This window comes from Schistocerca piceifrons, chromosome 7 (assembly GCF_021461385.2).
Source record: "Schistocerca piceifrons isolate TAMUIC-IGC-003096 chromosome 7, iqSchPice1.1, whole genome shotgun sequence".
In the NCBI taxonomy this organism is placed as follows: Eukaryota; Metazoa; Arthropoda; class Insecta; order Orthoptera; family Acrididae; genus Schistocerca; species Schistocerca piceifrons.
Window position 1 is genome coordinate 236,067,226 of NC_060144.1, and position 27,842 is coordinate 236,095,067.

The following is a 27,842-nucleotide window of genomic DNA, read 5'->3' on the forward strand; positions in this document are numbered from 1 at the left end:
ACCAGAAGTCTTGTTCCTCCTGCCATCGAACTTCACTAATTCCCACTATATCTAACTTCAACCTATCCATTTCCCTTTTTAAATTTTCTAACCTACCTGCCCGATTAAGGGATCTGACATTCCACGCTCCGATTCGTAGAACGCCAGTTTTCTTTCTCCTGATAACGATATCCTCTTGAGTAGTCCCCGCCCGGAGATCTGAATGGGGGACTATTTTACCTCCGGAATATTTTACCCAAGAGGACGCCATCATCATGTAATCATACAGTAAAGCTGCATGCCCTCGGGAAAAATTACGGCTGTAGTTTCCCCTTGCTTTCAGCCGTTCGCAGTACCGGCACGGCAAGGCCGTTTTGGTTATTGTTACAAGGCCAGATCAGTCAATCATCCAGACTGTTGCCCTTGCAACTACTGAAAAGGCTGCTGCCCCTCTTCAGGAACCACACGTTTGTCTGGCCTCTCAACAGATACCCCTCCGTTGTGTTTGCACCTACGGTACGGCTATCTGTATCGCTGAAGCACGCAAGCCTCCCCACCAACGGCAAGGTCCATGGTTCATGGGGGGGACAAATCAATATATACGACGACATTTCCACTCATCCGATATGGTACTCAAAAGAGCAGCTTGATGGCCGCTTGGCGCGTTGCTATCGAGTGGGTAACAGAAACACGACGGGGTGTCGCGATGTTCTGATGTTGACTGGTGTTCTTTGTAATGAGTGGAGTATCTGGCAATTTAACTTCCATGAGTATATGGTGCAATGCTTGGCGGCCTGTTTTGTTGGGATTGTGAACTTGTTGTCAGTTGTGACATTAATCGCCAGAAAGTAAACAGTGAGAAGACAACAAAATATTTAAAAAAAAATGTCGTTTGGCTTCGGAAGTCAAGCTATTACAACCACCGGAACGGCTTTCGGGTTCGGTGTGAAGTGAGTAAACGAAATTAGTTCACACTAAAAACTCTAGTTTGCACAGCGAAACTTTTCCCTCCACTTGTGTTTATAGCATTTCTGACTGGCATTGTTTCCCACATTATGTTAAAATCGTTAGCGATCACATTTGTTATTTGAAGCGTCGTTCAAGAAGCTATAGTACGCTGCGCACTGAAAATTTGGACGGATCTGTAAAGAGGCAGAGGAACGATTCTAAGGGGCTTGCCCATCATTTTAAAAAACACGTCCCGGAACTTATCGTTTGTTGTGGTATCGTAATTTTAACTCTTACTGCAAACACAGTTTTTTTGGTATGATTTGTAACTACGTCATACCAATAACACTAGCTTATCATATTAATTGTTCGATGTCATCATGGACATATATAGAAAACTGTAGTGGAAATTAAATACATATCCGTAAAGTTGTTTTGAGGTTCCAAAAGCAGGAATGAAATATAGGCTACTGAAATAAGATTGTTATATTCTCCATGCATGTAAGGGCAAATATGAGTGGCAAAATATGGAAGTAGATAGGAGAAAAATTTTGTTCTGAGTTTTTAATCCCTAATATGATGAGCTATAAGTTTACTGAATATGTGAGCATCTAGGTAACATGAAGGTGCATAGAGCTTTTTATCATCTCATATCACGATATAGCACTGGACTCGGATTATTTGTGCCCATTACCTATGTTGTGTCTGAACTTCTGATATCAGTTGACCTTTTTGTTGAATAATGCTTTTCTTAGGTACTCCATTGAACTATTTGTGGTCTTGCAGAATTAATTTTCTCTACGTCTATCATTTTGTTTTCTGGGTAACAGATAAGTGTTTTACTTAATGTAGTGCATTTCCTCTCATTTAAGAAATGTAATTTGACATTTTGCACCACATTGGTTCCACCATTCCATTTAACGGTTCTAGATCTTTCTTTCTTTTTTGCATTGACATACAAATTTAGCAATGAAAATATACGACAACCTTGTTAATATTAATCTTCCTTTCTTCTTCTACATTTATTACATGCAACTTCTTATTATATATCACTTATCTCTCAAACATTTTTACTACTCTTTGTATTATTTTGAACACCTTTTTTTCAGATTATCAACAGATGATCTCCTGAAATGGTTAGGTTCAGCTAATTATGCTATTAGAGTTATTTCAAATTTTGGTGATAAATATGTCAGTAAATTAGTCTACTATGGCTGTTTTCATTCACTGCTTTCGTATGGCATTGTATTTTGAGTGATTCATCATTAAGAGAAAAAGTATTCATCGCACAAAAGCTTGTAATCAGAACAATAGCTGGAATCCACCCATGATCATCTTGCAGACATTTATTCAAGGAACTCGGGATATTCACAGTACCTTTGAAATACATAGTCCTATATTCACTTATGAAAATTGTTATTAATACCCCATCCCAATTCAAAAATAACAGTAAAGTGCATAGCTATAACACTAGAAGAAAGGACGATGATCACTATTCTGGGTTAAATCTGACTTTGGCATAGAAAGGGGTGAATTATGCTGCCACAAAAATCTATGGTCATTTGCCAGATAGTCTGACAGATAGCCAACCACCATTTAAAAATTAATTAAAAGAATTTCTGAATGACATCTCCATCTACTCAATAGATGAATTTTTAGATATGAAGTAGTAACTGCAAAAAAATAAAACTATTTTCTGAAAAGAAAACTTCTAGCCTACTAAAGTGACACAATCCACATCATTACAAAATCTTGTATTCATGGTCTGTGGAACAAGTATTGATAATTGTATGTATGTAATGATATCGTTAGGTTTGACAATGAATTTTATTGTAATTTCAGTGGATGTTCAAATTGCTTCTCTGGTTCTTTTACATATTCTGTAACCAAATTGGTACTTGTTCTGTACCTCAATTTTTCTTACTGTTTTATCTGCACTTGATGCAGGCTATAATATGTCAGGCTGATAGTGTGGCAATTCTCACACATACTCCTTGCGTCTCCTTCATTTATATGAGGGTAATTTTCTTTAAAAAAAAAATCTAATATGTATCCACCTCCATATATTTTGAGGTAGGTTCCAATAACCACTTAGCTCTGATATTTTCCAACTGATTTTAGTGATTGTAAATGTGTTGTATCAGCACCTTCTGTTCTGTCATTTTCTGACCATTAGGCAGCTTCTTTTTTTCTCCTTTCATATTTCATAGCTGCTCTTTTCTGTTGGGATGACTTTGATGAACAACTGTTTGCCATTTTTCTCATTGAAGAGTAATTTGCATATCATGAGTTAACTTCTTAATTTTTTATTATTAGAACCTGATCTTAATCTTCCAATACGTATCATTGTTTCCCATTACAAAATCTATTTAAATATATTTAGTCTCCCTTTCACACATTCTGATTTTGCTACTTTGAATTTGTTGTTTTCTTTTTGAAGCAAATATACTGCTTGCTTCACACAATGTCCTTGGTAATCTTCTGTTGCCTTGCTTCATGAATATGCTGAAATGTTTAGAGTTTTTCTCAAAATATTTGTTATATTTTTCTAATTTTGAAAAAAGTGATTGCTCTTCTTAGTTTGTACCTGTCACAGAAAGAACCATAGTTCCTCTAGCAAGATCCCCCCCCCCCCCTTACTTCATTTCTAGACTGTACAGTAATACTACCTTCCTTTCCCTCTTGTCGTAACAATTTATAGCTCCATGGAATTCCATATCCTCTCTTGTCCCTTCCTCAACCTACTACACATGCTAGTTTGTCGTTAACTTGTGAAGCCGGTGTGTTGATGTGCTAAATGGAAATGTTATTCTATTTTCTAGTGCTGCTGCTGTTATTCTCTAGTCAACTGATAAAACGTCATTATCTTGATTACATTTCTTTTCAACGGCTTCCATTAAGGCTACTTCTCTCTCCATATTCTATTAGTTGCCCATAATATCTTCTAAGATGTCCCATTCCAGTTTTAACCAAATAAATCTTAACAAACGTATTCCTTAAGTTTGATATTGTAAACAAGTTTTTCTACAGGAAATAGTTTTGCAGTTGTTGTCTGCTTGTGCTTCATAAAGAAGTATCTGAATAGCTACTATTATATTACATAATGGTTTATTTGCTTGCTTGCTGTTATAAATGTGTATTTGGTTTTAATTTTAATATATTGTAACCTACTGAACCTGCTGGTAGTGGATGTCAGCTTTTTCTTTTAACGTAATTATATGTTAGCAAATTATCTTTTACATTACAAGTTGAACAACTTCTTACTGTTGTCAGACGAACATATTTGATAATGTATGGTAGGTGTTGTAGGTGCACATTAAATTTAAGATTTTATTTTAAACAAAGAAAAGCACGGAGTTTAATCTCTCTCTCTCTCTCTCTCTCTCTCTCTCTCTCTCTCTCTCTCTCTCTCTACGCTTCTTGGCTTACATCCACAACTTGCAATGATGTGGAGTATGTCAGTATAATCCCATTTAATTAATTCTTCTACAAAAAGCATGCGTATATCTGGCCATTAACATAATTGGATTTTTAATTTTGATCTTAATGGACATGTGATAAATGTAACCCACCGTGTGGAAACTATCTACTCAGAAATTTGTCTGCTGGGTAGGGGGAGGTGTGAAGTAGAAATGATTTCAGTTTGTTTTTAAAAATTTCATTATCCAGCAGAGTGAGGATGGTAAAGGCTGTTGGTTTCTCATGTTTTTGAAGAGTTCTATAGCATTATTTCAAATAGTGCCTGATTTGGTAAATGTGCTTCTACAGGCCCCGACCCCGCAGCAGTTGCATTGCTTGCCAATGTTGGTAACAACTCATGATGAATTGAATACAACAAATTGTGAGTTATTTGATAGTAGCCAGTCACAATGCTTTTTTGTAATTTGCTATGTTTCCTATTTAAAGTTAGCTGGTATTTTGTTCTTTTAGGTTAGAATTTTGCTGACATTGATAGAATTTCCAGCAAAATGAGGAAGAAGATATACAAGTACCTTATTGCAATGACAGATGTATATCTTGGGCTGTGCTAGACAGCATTCTGTTTGGCAGTCTGCCACATTCCCACCTAACCTAGGTCTCAAGCTACATAAAAGATCAGTCTGTCAGCATATCTAGTTTTCTTCCAGATTCCCATACCGAAAACAAATGTAATCAATTGGTGTCTTCCACTGAAAGACATCATTAGATTGAAGGACTTGCACTGGCTAGTGTACACTATTGCCTGATGACCAACATCAACAAATTACCAACATCAGGATGCAATGCAAGCGCTGTGGACACAGTGAGTGCACTTTAGCCAACTGATTCTTCACAGTGATTTCCATATGAGAGTAAATGTTTTGTGAGGCTGCTGTTAGTATGTTCAATTTTCTAAACAGTTACCACAGTATGGGGTGAGACTATATTTTTTTAAGATTTTTGATTCCAAGACTACATTTCCTGAGGATTCTTCCAACGAATCTTACTATGGCTTGTGCCCTTTCTGTGATGTGGTCGTTCCATTTTTAAATCACTCTGTATGCATACGCTTAGGTATTTTGTGAAAGTAACCATTTCCAGTGATTGTTCTGCAATTTTGTAATCCTACATTAATTTCGGTTTTGTTTAGTTTTTATTTGTCTGTGAGGCTTTGGTTACATTTAAATTTGCAGTGAAGCTCTCTTTGTTTTCATAGCACTATTCTAATGCAGCTTCCAAACCATAATGAGTCTTTTCATCCATCGCAACTCTGTTCAGCACATACCTGCTTAAAGCATGTCAATGCACAATGCTCTTGAATATCATGTCCATTGATACACATTTTGTTGGTGGTGGAGATGAAATTTTCATGCTGACCTCTTGGGTAATCTGCAAGCTGTTAGTTCCCTGATAAGGCATTTAGAGCAATTTCGAACAATTCCCTGTCCCTAACAGGTGCTCTAATCACTTAGGTCCCTCAGTCTATAGCTGTTAAGTAAAAATCTGCACCTACAACTGTAGCACAGTCTGGAAATGTACACAAAATATTCTCAATGTTTCCTCTCAAATGTTCAGGCATTACTACCGCTGAAGCAGGGAGTCTATAAAAGGGACATTCCATGTCAAATGAGCTCAATTTTAATGTGAATTTTATCTCACCATCTCTGACCCATTTTGAAAATAGGTGATGTGAATTTGTCTAAAATACCCCACTACCATAATTTGAAACTGCTGTAACAACTCGCCTATGTAAACCAAAATGATGGGATAAGTTTTTCAAATGTAAATAAAAATTTTAAATAACAGCAGCTGATGGTGAAACATGCATTTTACACATTACTTGATGGCTGTTGGTTGCCACCTTTCAAAAATGTTTCAAAATTTAAATCTTTACTTTATCAAAGACATCTTCAAAAAGATTTTAAAAAATGTATAAAACACTTCACATTTTTGTTAACTAATTCCCTAATTATGAAAGTGGGCCTGTCAGGGGTTCACACTTGTACAAAATTTTTAAAAAAATATATTTTGCTAAAAATGACATTTTTAGATGTAACGACATTTATAGATATAATTGTAAAAATGCATAACTTATCCATAAATAAATTTTCATTTGCTCCATAAATTTTTTTATTCATGAGAATAGAAGCTGAAGCAATGAATTAAAAATGGGGCCTTGGCCGGAACTGTAACCCAGGTCTCCTGCTTACAAGGCAGATGTGCTAACCATTATGCCACCATAGAGTTATGACTTTATGTTTAAAATGTAGTTAGTGACTGAGATGTGTGATTATTTCTTTAGACCTACTAAAAATGAAAGTTTTTTAATTAATTTGTAATCCAATGTAACCCGATAAAAAGCATACTACAAAATGCATTTAGTAGTAATATGGTCAAAAATATGACTTTTCAACAGTGGGTTTCAGTAAACTTAGAAGCAATCCAGAATACCTCATCAGAATTCATTGAACGAGTTTCAGAAAAATTGACTGCATGATTTTCTAGCTGAGCTCTTTTGTAATTAAAGTTAAGGAAAGCTTGAATGAGGGTGAATATGTTGTTACTTGCGACTTCTCTTAGAATTATACTTTCGATATTATGAGAAGGAAAGTTGCCACTCACCAAAAAGCAGAGATGCTGAGTCGCAGATAGGCCCAACAAAAAGACTGGTCTAAGGCATTAGATAACATCCCCAGATATCCTGCACTTCCGAAATAAATTTGGAAAATAAAATGTAGGTGAAACCTGGTAATTGGGACCTTGTGTAAACAAACTGAAAGGAGCCTACACTTAACAAAGTAAGTAAAAGTGAATGACTGAATGCAGAGATCAGAGGTATGGCCAAGTCAACATAGAATACAGCATCCCTTGGTGCAGTGGCTTGATGCCCCATACTTACCATGCATATACTCAGAAATAGTTGAGCCCATTGAGTGGATTAACTAACACACAATCACAAGTTTTCAAACAGCTCTTTTGGTATGGTAACTCATAATTCAAGGATAGCGCAGCTACTCATTCTGGTGTGTCTCTATATGATGTAACCATGTTTGAAAATATTCAACAAGTAAATATATTATTCAGGTGAAGGAAAATATTCTTCCTTAAGTCCTGAAAAGCTGTTGTACCTAATTTCTTTAAAAAGTTTTCCGCATTTAAAATAGACATTTGTATTAGTACTGTACTTCACTGTCCTAGCCACAAATGCAGCTGTATATTCAACTACGTGATTCACATATAAAATGAGAGAAGCTCAATAAAGTATGCCATCATGCTGATGATTTACGAGTATTAGTGTAGTTTCTAGAACAGATGGCAACTCATTACATTTTCTTGATTACTTGATGTTACACTAAGGATTGTGATAGAATCAATGGCAGAGCAATTAGTGCCAGTAGATGTACTAAGCTAAATGTATACTGAACATCTCTTGAACGCAGCTTCAAACTACTGCTGTGCTGTGGGTTTGTTGTCCTGCCCCTCCCACGATGTCTCACAGCACTATAAAACAAACATTTCCAGGCTGTCTTGACTGAGTTTATATGTTTATAAGAAAGTCATTTGGTGCAGTTCTGCCTGTGATAGTCTTATATGCAGCTAATGAAGAATAGAGACTATTAATTATATGTATGCAAGCAGTTCTTTTTGTTGGTTGCACCAGTAACGTTCCCTCATCTGTTTTAATGTAATTAGCCATACCTTTTCTTTACTTTACATGTAGGCATATATCACTGTACATATTTGTGCCAAAGGGACTTTTGAATCCCTTTGAAAATAATCTGTGCTGTTGAAAATATCAAATAAATCATTAATTATCCTGGAAAATTTCACTTTTTCGTCACAGCCCTGAAACTGAAGTAGGCCTGATTTTCATCATGATATCTGAAGTCACTGGCAACAATTTCAATTAATGTCTGTACACCGAGTTTAATCTTCATTGTGCCAGTTAATAGGAAATTTTGTTAATTTTGTGCTTAAATACAATTTCTCTTGAGCCCATAATTCTTCTAGTTCAACAAAAAAATCCACCTCATTAGGCTATCTTCACTGAAGAATTCCTCATTTGTGGAAAGACAATTTCTAACAAGTTTTAACATGTGACAAGCATCTAATACAGGCCTGTTAATGGGCTTACAAACCATAATTTCGTCCTGTCTAGACTAAATTCAGCTCCCAAATAATGAGCAATTGACAAATTAGCAGTTGCACCATCAAATGATAAGGTGAGTACATTAATTCCAATCTCTTTTAGAAAATCAAGACAAACCATAAATTGCCCCTTTCACTACCAGTCAAACCACTTGTCAGGAAATACTCCATGGGAATTTTCCAGTTGTCATCCAGTGCTACAACCATGAATACCAAGGCATCTATTTCCTCTGGTCAACTGTAGAAATTATTTTACTATTGCAGTTTCAGTCTTTGGGCCATTGTGAAATGATACTGCAAAAACAACAAGGAAAGAACAAACAAAAAACTAAACCACAGAATGTAGAGCCAGAGTTGCACAAACACCACAAAAATAAGAGAAATTAGGGCTCATATGCATGTATATAGACAGTTGCTTTTCTCTTGCTTTATTTGGTAGTGGAACAGGAAAGAAAAAGACAAGTAGCGGTACACTGTACCCTCCGCCACCCACAGTACAGTGGCTTGGGGAGTATAGATGTAGACGTATATGAACATGCCATCAGATAGTAGTACGCTACAAAATGCAGTGAAAATAGCATATCACCTAAATTGTGTTTCAGCACATGTCATAATTTGAAATCGTCAAGCATGTATACATCATCAGAAATAAGACTTTTGACTTTAGAAATAGGGCAATGCCAGACGAGTGCGAAGCTATGTACATAATTGAAATGATGTAAATTACATGAACTGTTGCCAGATGTTCCAGTTCAGCCAAATATTAATTATTTTGATAGTCCTAACTAAGATCAGTAAAAAACTTGATATGCCAGTTATATGGTATTAAACATTTGAAAAACTACACTGTGCGCAACTTGTAAGGGCGCATGTGACATTAAGAATGTTAAGATTCTGTAGAATGGGGTATTTGTTTCTTTTGACATCACAAATATGTACACAAATGTTGCAGATTTAAGAGACAGTAAAAGTAATAAGAACAGGTTTAATTATGTGCAAACTCACATGAGCAGAGGTTTGCAATTTTGTTAACTTATTAGAATTACTCACCTCCCCAACATCAAAGAAAATTCAGTACTGTAAACGATGTATCAGTGGTTCATTAGTACTTTCTGAGGGATTTGTTACCGATGTAGATATAATGCATTACTAACTTAATAGCCTGCATCCCCGTATAAAATTTATGGAAGAAATAGGAGTTAACAAAAGTACAACTTTCCTAGACGTCCAACTATCAAATATTGACAACAAATTTTTAAGTTTTTCATAGCCAGTCACCATGGATTGTACTGTATGTAATGATTCTTGCCATTCAGTGTGCCATAAGTGAGCCTATTATAATTGTGTGATACATTGACTAAACAACCTGCCACTAGATGAAGATGAGGAAATGAAAAAAAGAAGAGAGAACCGGCTGTCTCACAAGGAGTAGCTATTAACAGTGGTTTCAGAGGGGAAATGATCACTGAACTATGTGAGTGGAAAGTTAATACAAACAGTGCAGATATAACTGATGGAGTGACAGTAGAAATAAATACTATTAAAAACAGTCTTGATCACGATTTATTTAACAAGGTGACCGGTTTCGACCACTACTGTGGTCATCTTCAGACCTGTAAGTTGTATACAAAGCTCTAATTAGAGGGCTACATACATTAAACAGAATACATAAAGTTATAAAGCTATAAAACGTTGAATTACCATTGAGTAGGAACCTCTTTCTGTTGGAGAATCACTACTGGAGAAACCAGTGCACGCCTTACTATATATAATGGAGGCTCCACCCACTTCTGACTGCATGATGTCATTATTAACCAATGAGTTACAAGTCGAATTACAATTTAAAATTACTTAGTTAAAAGAACATTGTCAAGAATTATAAATAAATACACACTAAACTTAGCTTATTAAGCAGCTATTGTCAATTAAGAAATGTTAAAAATATTTAAATATGTAGGAAAATGAACTTCGGTTTGGCAGTACATGGGCTGCCCTCTCAAGGCCTGTCAGTGAACCATTTGGAACCACTGGTTGCTATGGTGAAGTTAGACGCCGTTGCAAAGATGATGCAGCAGGCTTCTTTCACTGAAGTTGTTGTAAAGTCAATAGTCGAACTATTGGTTGCCATGGTGAGGACAAACACCAGTGCAAAGATGTGGCAGCAGGCTTCTTTCCAACGAAGTTGTTGCAAAGTAGAATGGCAAAGACTGTAGCGTCAGACGATGTATTATTGAGTAGCAACTTGTCTTTATTGAAACGAAAAGAGTAAGCTACAATAATCTGTAGCTAACATGTACACTACATGCTGCCCAAATATGATACGAAGTAGTTGTCCGTATATATGAAATATTATCTATGAAGTTGATATGTAGATTACATGAGCCTTTTTTTTTCATTTAATGCATTGCTATTCCTCTGTTTATATGCCAGTCATATAAGCAAATAAAAATGAAAGACTTTAAAAATTATAAAATTATGAACCAGTGTCAAAAATAAAACGATGCAAATTAGCAATATGCAGTCTAAAAGCATAAAAGCAAAAATTCTAAAACATATAGTCAATCATAAAATAATGTTTGGTAAAAGACAATTACAATGTAAAGATAAAATATTTGCTAAAAGTCTTTATAATAGAAATATATATATAAACAAAGATGATGTGACTTACCAAATGAAAGTGCTGGCAGGTCGACAGACACACAAACATACACACAAAATTCAAGCTTTCGCAACAAACTGTTGCCTCATCAGGAAAGAGGGAAGGAGAGGGAAAGACGAAAGGATGTGGGTTTTAAGGGAGAGGGTAAGGAGTCATTCCAATCCCGGGAGCGGAAAGACTTACCTTAGGGGGGAAAAAAGGACGGGTATACACTCGCACACACACACATATCCATCCACACATATACAGACACAAGCAGACATATTGGTCTTCAAATAGTTGATGTGGGTTTTCTATAAATAGAAATATTATGTTTTCCATTCTGATGTAATAATAAATGCTACATCATGCCATCCATTAAGATACAAAATGGCATTTTTTAAAACTATGATACATAGGATACTGAAATTACCCCTCCAACATGATGCAATCCAAAAGGAAATTGATACATTAAAACAGATAGCAGTTGCTAACAATTATAATTCCCTTCAGGTTGATCTGTTATATCAAAAATTAAAAGAAAAAAAATGACGCTGTTATAAATTCCAAGAAGAGATTTACACAAATGACATACATGGGACCTATCTCAGATAAAATAAATAAATTATTTAAGAACACAAGCGTGACAATAGCATTTAAAACTAATAACCCCCTACAGATGAAACTGAAACACACAATTGGAGACTCAAATAGATACCAAAAGTCAGGCGTTTATAAAATAATATGTAATGACTGTGAGAAACAGTGTATTGGCCAAACTGGCCGTAACTTTTTAACACGTTTCAAAGAACATACTACTGGTACTGCATGCATAAAATCAATATTTGGTCAACATCTTGATGGATACAATCATTCTGAGGGTTGCATTTCTAGCAATTTGAAAATATTACATACTGTGCCAAAAGGACCACTGCTAAATACCTTAGAAGAAATTGAAATTTTTTCACTTCACAAAAGTAATCCATTATCTGTTTTAAACGAACAAGTTCAGTTCAAAGACAAACATTTCTTTGAGCTTTTCGATGATCTGCTTTAGAATGTTTACTCTTCTGTTCTTTGTTTTTATATATATATATATATATATATATATATATATATAAAAACAAAGATGAGGTGACTTACCGAACAAAAACGCTGGCAGGTCGATAGACACACAAACAAACACAAACATACACACAAAATTTGTGTGTATGTTTGTGTTTGTTTGTGTGTCTATCGACCTGCCAGCGTTTTTGTTCGGTAAGTCACCTCATCTTTGTTTTTATATATAATTTTTCCCACGTGGAATGTTTCCTTCCATTTTATATATATATATATATATATATTTCAATTATAAAGACTTTTAGCAAATATTTTAACTTTACATTGTAATTGTCTTTTACCAAACATTTTTTATGATTGACTATATGTTTTAGAATTTTTGCTTTTATGCTTTTAGACTGCATATTGCTAATTTGCATCGTTTTATTTTTGACACTGGTTCATAATTTTATAATTTTTAAAGTCTTTCATTTTTATTTGCTTATATGACTGGCATATAAACAGAGGAATAGCAATGCATTAAATGAAAAAAAGGCTCATGTAATCTACATATCAACTTCATAGATAATATTTCATATATACGGACAACTACTTTGTATCATATTTGGGCAGCATGTAGTATACATGTTAGCTACAGATTATTGTAGCTTACTCTTTTCGTTTCAATAAAGACAAGTTGCTACTCAATAATACATCGTCTGACGCTACAGTCTTTGCCATTCTACTTTGCAACAACTTCGTTGGAAAGAAGCCTGCTGCCACATCTTTGCACTGGTGTTTGTCCTCACCATGGCAACCAATAGTTCGACTATTGACTTTACAACAACTTCAGTGAAAGAAGCCTGCTGCATCATCTTTGCAACGGCGTCTAACTTCACCATAGCAACCAGTGGTTCCAAATGGTTCACTGACAGGCCTTGAGAGGGCAGCCCATGTACTGCCAAACCGAAGTTCATTTTCCTACATATTTAAATATTTTTAACATTTCTTAATTGACAATAGCTGCTTAATAAGCTAAGTTTAGTGTGTATTTATTTATAATTCTTGACAATGTTCTTTTAACTAAGTAATTTTAAATTGTAATTCGACTTGTAACTCATTGGTTAATAATGACATCATGCAGTCAGAAGTGGGTGGAGCCTCCATTATATATAGTAAGGCGTGCACTGGTTTCTCCAGTAGTGATTCTCCAACAGAAAGAGGTTCCTACTCAATGGTAATTCAACGTTTTATAGCTTTATAACTTTATGTATTCTGTTTAGTGTATGTAGCCCTCTAATTAGAGCTTTGTATACAACTTACAGGTCTGAAGATGACCACAGCAGTGGTCGAAACCGGTCACCTTGTTAAATAAATCGTGATCAAGACTGTTTTTAATAGTATTTATTTATAAGACATTGATCACTGCTGTTCCCATAATGCATTCAAAAGTAATGACAGTAGAAAGTCCCAAGCACAAAAAGACTTAAGTTTGCCTAACTACCATACTTAGGTGCAGTCCCAGACAATATTGCACTAGTATTCAAGAAAACTAATGTAGGGACTAGTTTTTATATAGGTAATACATTAGGCAAGAAAATCAGACATAGCACTGGTACACCAACCACTTTGCCAGACATGGGGTCTACAGAAGAAACCGTAGCACTTGCACAAAATGTTATATTGGACGAGCAGAGAGGGTGTTCAGTGGCGGGTCTGAGGGTGTATTAGGCAGAAAGAGAGTAGTAACTCTACTGTAAGCAAACATCTAAGTGAGAACAAACATACAGTGAGGAACATAGATTCAGCCCTTCCAATATTGTATACAATGCCTGAAAGTAGAATAATTTGTTCTTGTAGAAATATAAATTTTACATTTCTTACATAAGTTTGATCATAAGCAAGTCATTGGGATTATTTCTGATGTAGTATCAGAAATAATCCCAATGACTTGCTTATGATCAAACTTATGTAAGAAATGTAAAATTTATAGATAAATTCCAGTGTGCTTTTAAGTGCAAATGATAGAATGTATCATGGCACTAGGTTGCTTTATTTTTTCTGGTGTGGTTCTGCCCCAACATTATGTACAGAAATGTATGTATCTTGATTTTATAATATGTATGGTACTCATAACATTTTTATTTGAGGATATGGCAGAGTCATATATGCTATGACTTCTATTTTATCTTTATCTTATTTTTAGAATATATTATGTGGTGTATTTTACCAGGTCTTCATAAATGAAAATAAAGTTTTATAAGTGTTTCCAGTGTTTTCTATTGCATTGCAATTTTTGTACATAATGAGAGAGAATGGAGTGCACTCCCATATGTTTTATGTTTTTAATTTAATTTATGATCTGTATTTCATTTTATCTTTAAAAGTGTGTCTTGTCTTACCTGTTTTAGTAGTGAATCATAATAGGGTGTTATTACTTTTTACATTTTTCCTTATAAAGTTTTAAGCACTTCGGAACTGTATTACTATTATATGTACATATGTTTGTACATAATTGCATTTTATTTACCATATTAGAGCTTAGTAAAAATACATTCCTATATTTAAGGGTTTTCATGTCATCATCATCATGTATTTTCTGTTTGCTGTGCTGCTCTGTTGGCTGTTTCATTGGGCAAGCATTTTGCTCCTTCTATATTTTTAATCATTTGCAATGTATATGCAGAGAAAATGATATGTAAGATTACTGTTGCCATGTTCTGTATCAGTACGCAAGCCTCTGTAAGATCTTTAGGACAGATGAGATATGTAGTTTAATCCCACTCCCTTATAAATTTCTGTAAACTGTCTCCTTGTACCTTACGGCCAAATTGTCACATGAAAAGCTGTGTGCTGCCAACAGATTGGAAACAATGTTATGATATGAAGCTTAGAGTTGTTATTGCTGGACTGTACTATTTCTGATAAGTGCAGAGAAAATTGAATTGTGAATGTATTTTCACACCAGTGACCCCAGTTCACATGGAAACAGTGTTTAGAACATTGATTTATAGCAGTTTGTGTTAAGGATGTTAACAGGGTAACAGTTCACATAATTTAAATAATTTCCACAACATACAGAGTTTTGCACTCTTTTGATGCCACTGTATTCCTACATTCAGAAAGCTTAGTTCTGAAGATGATGGGTATACATGTCAGAGGTTTTTAATACTGACCTGTGCTGAAGAGAAATGTAAATGAGGTGTTATTTTCATCATTTCTTGTAATGTTTTACTGTCTGGTGGCATGATTGTGCAGCTGTCTATACTCACTTGCTTCACTTTTTGTATATTTTTTAGCTTTTGATGTAGGACTTGATAATGACCCAGGGGCTGAAATTGCAATAGTAAAATAAATAATTTCTACAGTGACTGATGAACATTTTGTCTTTCAAAAAATATTACATTCCTGTGAACCCAGAAGTCATTCTGTGTGTATTCTAATGAGCATTTCATCTATCATGAGAAACTTCATCTACCGTGAGAAACAACTGTCATGTTCATGACAGCCATATGGTATCATTTCAGGATCATTGCAGTTTTTGCTTCTGTGCTGAACCCTGGTTTACCATATACTCCTTGGTACAGTTTTTGTAAGGTAGTGGGATGTGGTGAAGCATTAATGAAAAAAAGAAAAAACTTCTGACTTTGTTATAGGCGTGGCTTAAAAAATAAGAGTAGACAAAGGTAAATTTTTCCTTTTGATGCTGGGCAACCACTAGAAGAAGATTCTAAAAAAAGAAAAGGAACGGTTTTTACTATGACATGAAAAATATATTTGGACAAAAATGGAAATATGCACACAACTTATTTGTACAAAAATCCCCGTTTACAGTAATTGTCATAAGTATATAATAGGTGTAGATTACTGCTGTCAAGCTCAGATACTTGTCTGTTTGAAAGACTAAATGTATACACACAAAACAGTTACCAATGAAGCACTATTAATTACTCTGTAGAACTCTTTAACATTTGCAGCTTTGTGTAGGTAATAAGACAAAAAACGTGTAATTGTTTCCAGTAATCCGCTGCTTTCATTTTAAATCTGACAGCAGTGTTTCAGCAGTACTGGATTTGTTTACTAAATGGTGGCAGTTTTACATTAGTAAATGTAAATTCTCCTTAGTTTCTTCAAGCCTATTTCTAGAAACTTCCACTAAATTAGTTGTTTTATTTCTTGTCATAAACCTATACATGTGATTTTCTGAGTTTCATGCCTTATTTAGTTGCTGACCATGGGACTAAAAAAGCAATATGTTCACAAAATTTTCTGTGCTTATTCTGAACATAAATTTAACATTAACTACTAGCAACAAAAATCATAGGGGCTACAGTACTTCCATTTTGAATCAGTAACTAGTAGTGCTCTGGTGACAACAAATATTATTCAGTAATACTAGTCATGATGTTTCTACGTAGATTTTTATAAAAACTAATCCAAAATTGTGCTAAATGTAGTTCCAAATGGAATGAAATTACATGTTTAAGTGATTGAAACTAGTTCTCATTAGTCATGTTGATGAGAATACTTAGTTTTCTGTAGTAAATAATGGCCATTTGTCTTAGCTGGTGGTTTCCTCTTTTCTCCTTTAGATGCAAAGTGCTGAAAAAAGTCAAAAATTGATGGTACAACACCTTGGTTCAGTTCTCTTCTAGTAAACCAAAGCTCTTAATGTTGAAACTGCTGGTGAAAAATGTATGCTCTTTGTCATTGTGTAGAAGTTTGGTTTAAAATTCTCCATTTTCAGAGTGACTCCCTAAACATTCCTTCGTATTTCATCAACGGGAAAACTGCAACCAGTCAAACAGTGAAAACAAGTTATGATACTAAACAGAAAAAACTAAAGACCTTGTGGTTAATATTCATAAATTTTCGCATTTATTTTAATGAGATATAGAGTATAATGTCCCTTATCATTCACTTCATGATATTTAAACAGAAATAAATACTATCAATTAGAAAAGACTGTTCGCATTTGCTTTGTGACAACATTACTCCTTTGCTTCATCCTGTAAATATGTTGACTTAGTCTCGAAAAATGGCTTCACAAATCTTTTTGCATTTTTAAAACCTCTTTACCCATGGAACAGAATAGTAGGCTACTTCCTTTCACATATCTTTTGATGTGTAAAATGCCCTGCAAAATTTCACCTCTGTAATAAAGAAACCCGAACTGAAAATACTGCAGTTAAGATAAATTGAACATTATTCCAGAAGTCACCTGCAAATATGTATAGGCTGTGCATGCAACCACATAAACTTGGTTTCTTGTCCTGTGTCGCATGACTTAGATGTTGATTACATTGTAATGAAGTTATGTGCAGTCTATCTTACTTATGTTCTAAGCCTGATACCCAGCATGGCAGCCAGTCCTACATGGAGTGTCATCAGGTACCTACACAATTACAGTCCCCCAACCATGCAAGGAACACACTGTTGATGCCTGCATTGTTTCCTCCCAAAGACTGCCCAGAAGTATGTGTCTATATTATGTGGGCACAAGAGAATTCTGGACAGCAATGCATGGGCTGTTGCTTAGACAGGATGGCACCCATGGGAAGAGACTCCAGCTGGAGTGGGTCAGGTTGAATCACACTGATCGCTGTAGGGGTCCAGCAGCCTCATCAGAGTGCCTTAACACAAAGGCTTATTTCAAAAGATAGACAACACACACACACACACACACACACACATACACGACCACAGTCTCTGGCAGCTGGACCCAGGTGACAGCAAAACTGGCAACCCTGACTTCGCAGGATTTCCCCCTCCACTGCTATCAGAATCATGCTTGTGGATCGTAGCTAGTAGGTGGTGTTAAGCCAAATCAAATTGTGATTAACAATTCTAACCTTTTCTTACTACCATAATTGGTAATGGTTGTTGTCACTGCCCTGATGAACAGGAACACTTGCTCTCACTTTGCTCAGTGGTTTGCATAGCTCTTCAAGAAACTTGGTTCTGTACTTAATTACCTGCCTATTATAAGGACATAATAAACGCTGAAAGATGCTATGAGAGTGTGTACAATATAGGAATCGCCCTTGCGACATATATATCCCATCCCTCCTACGGGTGATGCGGCATATTGGGAGATCATCAATTTCATCTCCTCTTTAGCCCCGCCCTTTGTTTTACTGGATGATTTTAATGTCCATAACCCTTTATTTGGCAGCTCCGAGACCAAAAACAGTTGTAACATATTAGAAAAACCATTTTTAAATCTGGACCTCTGATCCTGAATAATTTCTCCCCCACTTATTTTAGTCCAAGATGAGTAAATGCAACTAGCTTATTTAGAAATCATTTTTTTTCCCAAAAAAAGTAATGCAGATATGGGACTACTCAGGAGAACATTATTATCAGGAGAAACGAAACTGGTGTTTTATGGATCGAAGCGTGGAATGTCAGATCCCTTAATTGGACAGGTAGTTTAGAAAATTAAAAAGGGAAATGGATAGGCTAAAGTTAGATATAGTGGGAATTAGTGAAGTTCAGAGGCAGGAGGAACAAGGCTTATGACCAGGTGAATACAGGGTTATAAATACAAAATCAAATAGGGATAATGCAGGAGTAGGTTTAATAATGAATAAAAAAAATAGGAGCACGGGTAAGCTTTTACGAACAGCACAGTGAGCACATTATTGTAGCCAAGATAGACATGAAGCCCACACCCACCACTGTAGTACAAGTTTATATGCCAACTAGCTCCGCAGATGACGAAGTGATTGAACAAATGTATGATGAGATAAAAGAAATTATTCAGATAGTGAAGGGAGACGAAAATTTAGTGGTCATGGGGGACTGGAATTCAATAGCAGGAAAAGGAAGAGAAGGAAAAGTAGTAGGTGAATATGGAATGCGGGTAAGGATTGAAAGAGGAAGCCACCTGGTAGAATTTTGCACAGAGCATAATTTAATCATAATTAACACTTGGTTTAAGAATCATGAAAGAAGGTTGTATACACGGAAGGGGCCTGGAGACGCTGGAAGGTTTCAGATAGATAATTAACGGTAAGACAGAGATTTAGGAACCAGGTTTTAAATTGTAAGACATTTCCAGGGGCAGGTGTGGACTCTGACCACAATCTATTGGTTATGAACTGTATATTAAAACAGAAGAAACTGCAAAAAGGTAGGAATTTAAGGAGATGGGACGTGAATAAACTGAAAGAGCCAGAGGTTATAGAGAGTTTCAGAGAGAGCATTAGGGATCGATTGACAAGAACAGGGGAAAGAAGTACAGTAGAAGGAGGATGGGTAGCTTTGAGAGATGAAATAGTGAAGGAAGCAGAGGATCAAGTAGGTAAAAAGATGAGGGATAGTAGAAATACTTGGGTAACAGTGGATATATTGAATTTAATTGATGACCGGAGAAAATATAAAAAAGGAGTAAAAGAAGCAGGCAAAAAGGAATACAAATACCTCCAAAGTGAAGCATTTTGCAGAATTTTAATGATGATATCAAGCAGATGGCATCTCAATACAGTGTCTTAATAAAACTCGGAAGTTTCCTTCAACTCTTTGACGCATATCAATGGGTATGTTGGCAATATCTTGACGAATGTTGTTCTTCAGGTAAGCCAGAGTTGTAGGTTGATCGTTGTAAAAACATGATTTTAGAAATTAGGTGACCTTGCTGGCCAGTGCAAATCTCCCCTCAAGGAGATGAGGCATCCTGGGAAGCATGGCCGCAAAACAATCTGTGACATACGCAGGGTGTGTGGCATGGCATTGGTCTGCTGGAACTGTACATCTCACACAACCATCTCATTGAATGTTGGCAGGTAAACTCTTCAATCGTGTGGATGTAATGGTCAGAAGTCACTGAAAAAAACACACTCTGTGCATATATGGAGTGCTGATGAAGTTGTTTGGGGTATCAGTTGGGGGTATTAGTTCTTCATGAAGGATCCACCTCATAGAATGAGTGATTACTAAACGACTGTAAGAAAAGCAGCCCTACCTTCTCGAATGTGCCTACCCCCCCTCCCCTCCCCCGCAGAACAACAGTTGCTTCAGGGGCCCAAATTCAAATAAATCAGTTGCTCTGCTCTACCCTGTACAACATGTGGATCCATTTCAGCTGATGACAACATGGTGTTTAGCCTTGGTTTACTCCTTTCTTTGATGGAAGATTTATGATGAACTTCAGGATAGTGTCTACTATGTGATCATTTTATCCCCCACACCAGTACTCAGCTGAATCGCTCTGCCTTGGATTTTTAAGGCTGCTGATTGGCACACTTTTTGCACTTCTTTAATGCTTAATGTAACTCACCATGAGACTGTTGAAGAGGCCCATAGACCATCAAGATCATAAGTCGCTATTGCATGACGCGTGTGTAGCGCCCTGCAGTTGGCAGGAAAGAACTAACAGTCAATTTGAACACATTTTATTACAATTAAAGAAAAAATGCCTTCTTGGTTTACACTAAGTTTTAAATGCAGAACAAACAAAAAAAGAACCCCACAATACTTTGCTAGCAAAAGCAGATAAGGAAACAAGACAATGGAAGAAAATACTGGGTGCTAACAACTACTGATCTCCTTTTTCTAATGTAAATGATGATGAATGTGTTAACTTTAGTAAACATCATCACTATGATGATATCATCACTAATCCCTGTGTCTATACTGACACTGTCAATAATGTCAGGCATGTTTGAAGCTACAAGGTCTAAAATATTTCCATTTCATGTGGGCTGTCACACTAGCGGTTGAAGACTGTTTTTGTAAAACATGTTCAAAAGTACTTCACAAGACATATCTGTCCATACTAACTGCAGAAAATGTATAGATTTCCAGTCTATATGCAGTGGATTAAAATCACCTCCAACTAATACTACATTGTCTTAAATAACATCTCCTTGGGTCCAAACCACACCACAATTTTGAAACTTCATGATGCTATAATGTTGTCATGTTGATATTGTAGCAATTTGGCCCCTGGTTCGGCAGCACTGTGACTCCTAGACCTGATCAACCTTTGGGGATCAGGCATGCAACTGTTGCCTTCTGGATGAGCCCTGGGGATAACCTGGTAGAGACAGGAAATCCCCCTGCTCCATGAAAGTGTGTTCCAGTTTCAGTGGTATATTATAACTGTTGAACTTAAACCATTAACAACAAGTTGTACATCAAATTTAAGGTAAACTGATCTAGTTTTTCTTACAAATGTTCAGTATGTACATGTTCAGTTACACGGCACATTACCAACCTAAAATCCAGTTCTTCCCACACTTTAACACTTATGAAGCAATGGAAGAACAGCCTCTGCAATTCTTTGTCTCAACTTTGACAGACCATCAGGACACATTCTTTTATAAAGTCCCAAAGAAAAAAAAATCACATGGTGTGAGGTTAGGTGAATGTGTAGGCCAGCAGAAAGGAGCTCTGTCCTATTGACCATTATGACCAATCCACTGGTCAGGGACTTTCAGTCACTCTTGTACAAAGAGATGCCACTTGGGAGTGGTTTAATCTATGTGGTAAATAGAGTTTTCAGGGTTACCTTTTAATTGGTGAAAGAGTCACTCTTGCAACATATCCAGATAAGCAACCTTTGGTACTGTAGCTACAGTTAAAAAAGCACAGAAAACATTAAAATTTTTGGGGAATCTCTGATGTTAAACAGGTTCATAAGGATGTTCTGACCCCAGATATGAATATAATGAGTACTTACCTTACCTAGTTACGTGAAAACTTGTACCATCACTGATCACCACACAGTCAAGAAAGTCGTTTTCCCACTGTAACACTTCACTTGCAAATTTGTAACATACACAATAGTTTTCTAGTAAAGCATGCACCAACTGTAACATTATGGGCATGTGTAAATGTTTTCTTAAAACCTTGTGCACTTTTGTCTTTGGCAACTGAAGCTCAGGACTTGCTTTCCGAACAGACATCTTGGGACTGTGAAAGTAAGATACCCTGACATGGTCAACATCCTCTTCAGACACTTTTGGTCATCCTGTGCTTTCGCATTTACACACACATCAAGTAATTTCGAATTGACTGTACCATTAGCCAATGTTTCTGCAACATGGGGGATCCAGTTAAACTTGAAAAGAAACATGAGTTGAACTGAAATTATAGATTCACACTTAGCAAACTGCAGAACACAAAGCACTTTACACTCAGGGGCCACCATTTTGTATATGTGGTGCGGAAAACTGGAAACAACAAAACAGTACTCATGCATGCACTTATCTGAAACTGTTTGAGTTATTCTTTAATTGTGACCTTCAACCAATGCTCTACAAAGACGATAGTTGATACTATTAAAATTTATAAGAAAGACATTCTTTTATGGACAGCCTGTCTATTTTATGCAATTTAGCTGTCTAAAATGATGGCTACAATTGCATTACATTATCAGTTATCCTCACACATTCCTTTGGCAATCCTAATCAATGGATCATATGAGTACATCAAGCAACTCAGTTAGTGTACACACAGAAGATCCACTGTGCCAGCCATATTTAGAAAAAAACGTCATTCGTCATTCTAGAATAAGTATAGGAAATTGTGAAACATGTGCACCTGTGTGTGTGTGTGTGTGTGTGTGTGTGTGTGTGTGTGTGTGTGTGTGTGTGTAAGGAATAAACCAAAGTGGTGTTAATATTAATGCTGAAATGTTAATAGTATATGGGGAGCAACTTCTTTGCTGCAAGCCATCAGCCTCTCATATTAACAACGTACTGGACATCCAGTTGCTATGACTTCATTAACAGATGTGTTACATATTTCATGTACCGCTCGGAACAGTTGCAGCGTTCATAAGTAAACCATGGCTGGCAGTGTTTTTCCAATACCAGTATTCTACAAAGAGAGCATTTGCAAAGTCAGCCAATGCTGAAAGATGGGTGGATTCTTATATTGAAAATTAGCTGAGGTGGTGTGGTATGAGTGTAAATTTTGTTTTGCCCAGCAAGTAGTCTTATGAAATCAAAAATCTTATGTTATTTTTCAAGCCAGTGTAGTACAGATGTGTCATGATGGTAAAGTGCTGTACTTGTAGATTCACATTCAGGAGTGGGGTCCAAATCTCTGTCCAGTTACCCTTTTCTCTAAATTGCTTCAGGCAAAGGGAAAGGAATATTTAATCACTTGATAATACTGTTATTTACATGTTTTTAATTTTTTGTTATCTGGATTTATTAATTTTATCATACAATACTAAGATAAAACTGTGTGTGTAAGTCTTCTTGTAACTTCCCTACTATTTTGTGGAAAATTTATTTAGCAAAGTTTTCATTTAACTGTTGTTCTTTTTTCCAGACCATCTACACCAGCTTTTGGCCTTGGAACTGCAACTACGACTAGCTCTCTTTTTGGAACACCGCAGCAGGCAAATGCAACTTCAGGAATAACATTTGGCACTCCTGGTGCTACACAGAATACTGGTTTGTTTGGAACTGCAACAACTACACAGGCTTCAGGATTAACATTCGGGACACCTACTACCCAAGCATCAGGACTTACGTTTGGAGCACAAGCCACAACTGGTCTTTCATTTGGGACACCAACTACCCAACAATCCCAACCAACTGCAGCATCTACATTGCCATTTGGGACTCCAGCGTCATCTGCACAGCCCACAATTAATTTTGGAACTCCCACCACTACAACTCAGACAGGGCTTACTTTTGGAAGCGCAGCACTCTTTGCCACTCCGTCCTCCTCTGCTCCAGCTCAATTTGGAACACCTGCAACAACTAGCCAACCAACATTGGCATTTACTACTCTGACAACTACCGCGGCCCCAATTCCTTTATCTTTTGGTAGTCAGGTGACGACTTCAGCTGCTCCTACTCCAGCTTTTGGTTCTGGTGGTTTTGCCTTTGGAGCATCGTCTACTACAGCAGCAGCAGCACCAGGAACAACAGCAGGAATTGGTACTCTTGCAGCAGCAGCTACAACAGCAACAGCTGGGACAGCATTTGGCACTCCAGCAACACAATCACAGCCATTTGGGTCTTCCTTGTTAGCTACCCCTACCTCAAGTAACCTCTTTAGTACACCTACTACAACAAGTACAAGCCTAGGCTTTGGTATTGGCACAGCAACAACAAAGCCAGCGGGACTTTTTGCCACAGCAGCAACTGCAACAACTACATCTGGATTAACACTACCAGCTTTTGGTAGTACGGCAACGGCATCTAGCAGCTTATTTACTTCATTTACAAAACCTACCACCAGCACAGCAACCACAACTAGTTCTGCACCTTCCATTGGTCTAGGTGGTCTTGACACAACACAGAGCAAAGGTCTAGCCAGTAGTATAACAGGTAATTGGACTCAGTTTTTGTAAAGACATCATTATAATATTTCCAGTAAATTATTAAATATTTTAATGGATGCCACTTTTAAATAATGGATATATTAATATAAAAATTTTGTATGTACTTAAGAACATTATAGTTTAGTAATAATGTAAAAATGTGGAACTGATGATGTATTGCAGTCAGTAAAAGTAAGGTTTTTGTTCTTTGAACTGCAGACACCTATTATGGATCAAACAAAAAGCTAAGTCATTTAAAGTAGCAGAATATAAGTCTTAGAGACATAGAATAAATATTATGACAGACACAGAATAGTGATGCAATGATAATATCGTTAGAAATGTTCACATATCTGTTACAATGAGAGCTGTACATTACCACATTTCAGCCAGTTTCGTTCCCCATTATCATTTAATTTTAATGATAATGCCCTTGCAGAGTCCTGTGAGCTCAGCAGAAGTTACCAAAAGGAAGTTGTGAAATCACGATTGACGCATTGCAAACTAGATTCTGTTTGACATATCTCACCTGCTGCCACTGAAGGTGTTACACAGAAAAAATAACATTATTGCTCATGTTCATTTTCAACAACACCCAAAATAATAATTGAATTCTAGTGGGGAAGCTGGGTCCCGCATTTGTAAGGCTCTTGGTCCTATTCAGTACATCATGTTTCAGCACTGTTGACTGTTGATGGTAAAAATAATCCCCCTTACTCCTTTCTTGAATCTGGTGGAACAACAGGCTCTTGATCATCTACCTGGAACCATAAAAGAGCCATTCTTTGCCTGAGTAGTTGTAACCTCTCAGCACTTGCATCACACATTTTGAGAACATTGAAGTAGTGCAACAGTCACGTTTCTAGATTACTTCTCTCAATTGAATGAAATATGTAATAATGTAAAAATGTGGAACTGATGATGTATTGCAGTCAGTATCATACATACTTTTATTTAATTGTAAGGAAAATTATAATTGAATTTGACTTGGTGGTGAAGTGAATATCTGCCAAATTACAGCTCTAAAGATTTGGGTGTCAAATCTTTGTCTTCTTCTATCTCTTATCACTACTTCCATCTGTGACAATGAGTTGTATATGTAAAAATTGCTAAGTTGTGCCATGGTTGAGAGCCCCTGTTGAACTGTAGGTCACCATATTACTGGCCGGGAAAGTCAGTTGCACAGATTGAAGGAAGGTAAGAGGGTACCACCTAAAATAGAACCATACCTAGTAAAGCACAGCAGTGTTCAAACCACTTTGTGTTTGTTCAAACCACTTTGTGTTGAGGTCAGTTTTACTTTGCATTAAAACAATGTAATGCATAAAAGTAGTGTGCAATGTAGTGAAGATGCTAAGCAATCCTTAAGACATGTAACCAAGAGCTTGAGCAGGGTAGTTCATCTCTCAGGTATTCTTTTTCAGATTAAGCCCCCTCCCCCAAACAAACGAACACACACACACACACACACACTCTGTGCACCTACATTGTGCCAGCTTACCACACAATTCTGCAATTGCATTTTGGCAGGTGGACGATGGTGTGGTGGTTGGCGGGTGGGGAAGGTAGAGAGAGAGAGAGAGAGAGAGAGAGAAGCCGGGACTGGGGGTGGGTAGCTAGCAGCATGGAGGTAGGCAACAGGTTTGCTGCCTTGGAATATGGGAAGAATGGATGACTGGAAGAAGGGAATTGGATGGGGGTGACTAGACAGAGCGAGGTGAGTTGTTGAGTAGAGAGTGTGGGGACATTGGATTAAGAATCAACTAGGAAGGAATGCCCCCCCCCCCCCCAAAAAAAAAAAAAATCCCTCTGGACTGGAAGAACTGCACCATGTCCTTCGCCAGGGCTTTGATTATTTATCATTGTACCCAGGTATGAGGGAGGTCCTACCCAAGACCCTTCCTGCCCCTAATAAAATAGTATTCTATCACCAACCCAACCTACGAAACATCCTGGTCCATTCCTACATCATTCCCAACCTCTTGTAACAGAATCATATCCCTGTGAAAGACTCAAGCAACACCTGCGCAGTCCACCCACCCACCACTTCCTACTCCAACCCTGTCTCAGGCTTTTGCTGTCAGAATCCAGGCCACATGTCAAAGCAACCACGTCATATACCAGCTGTCTGCAATCAGTTCACAGTTTTGTATGTCAATGTGATGACCAACCAGTTGTCCATTGAAATGAATGGCCACCACCAAACTGTGGCCAAGAACAGATTTGGCCACCTAATGGTACAACACTCAGTTGAGAACAGCAGGTCACATTCACTGGCTTCTTCACACCTTGGGCTACCCTGACCCTTCTTTCACCACCAGCTTTTCTGAACTACGCAGATTGGAGTTATCCTTGCATTGCATTCTTTGGCCCTGTAACTGTCCTGGCCTCAATCTCCCTTAACCAGTTGGTCCCACAACCTCTGCCCAACAGTTTCCTCTTCATATGTCTGTTACCACCTCCCAATCTAGGCCTCCATGCCACCTCCATTGTGTGCTGCACCCCACAGGCTCTGGTACTCATGGATCACATGCCTAGCCCATACCCCTGCCATCCCCCCCCCCCCCCTTTTTTTCCCTTCTCACATTCCTAGCCAGCAAACCTGTTGCCACCCCTCAAGCTGTTACATACACACCCCAACCCCTCTTTCTGCCACCCACCTCTCTCTCACCTACCCACCCCACTGGCACAACCCCATACCACCGTAGCCCACTTGCCGACATGCAGAACGTGTAGAGCTCAGAAATGAGCATTGTATACTCTGATGTATATAGACTGAAGCAGCAGGTGAAAATTTGTACCAAAGCTGGGAATTGAACATGGGTCTTCTGCTGCTTACTAGGCAGATGGACTAGCCATTAAGCCACCTTGGCACAGTGGTTAGCACAACTGCACAGATTACCCTGGCACTACTCCTTCATTGATCCAGATTCTCACTGTTGCCTCAGTATACTTTAAATTCCCCCTTACACATGAACAAAATTACCGAGGCTCTCCAGTAAGCAGGAGACCCGGGTTCGATTCTCAGCCTTGTTACAAATTTTGAGCTGTTGCTTCAGCGTATATACATCAAATCACATCTGTATGAGACCAGTGAAGTCTCTAAAATTGTGTCATTCCTCTGTATACTCACTTTAAATTTGCCATTGGGCCCTCTGATGCCATCTTCTAACTGGCCATTCCTGTACACTAGGAGACTTGACTCACGAGTCTCCGCCACTGCCCATTTACAACTGTGAACTCGTGGCTTGAATCTTGTCAGATACAAGTGAAGTCTACCAGCATTGAAAGGAGGGCAAGTATAAGATTTTCTAGCATAACCAAGGACTCACAGCATTG

At 37.2% G+C, this 27,842-nt stretch overlaps 1 protein-coding gene across 1 annotated transcript in view; it reads left to right on the forward strand.

Moving 5' to 3' along the window:
• The first annotated feature begins 757 nt into the window (after positions 1-757).
• The window catches only part of LOC124804709 (nuclear pore complex protein Nup58-like), a 129,501-nt gene continuing 102,416 nt past the window's right edge, over positions 758-27,842 (forward strand). Inside the window, exons 1-2 of the mRNA XM_047264968.1 lie at positions 758-929; positions 23,501-24,510. Of these exons, the coding sequence (XP_047120924.1) occupies positions 865-929; positions 23,501-24,510 (1,075 nt within the window). The 5' untranslated portion in view covers positions 758-864. The remainder of the gene's footprint in view (positions 930-23,500; positions 24,511-27,842) is intronic.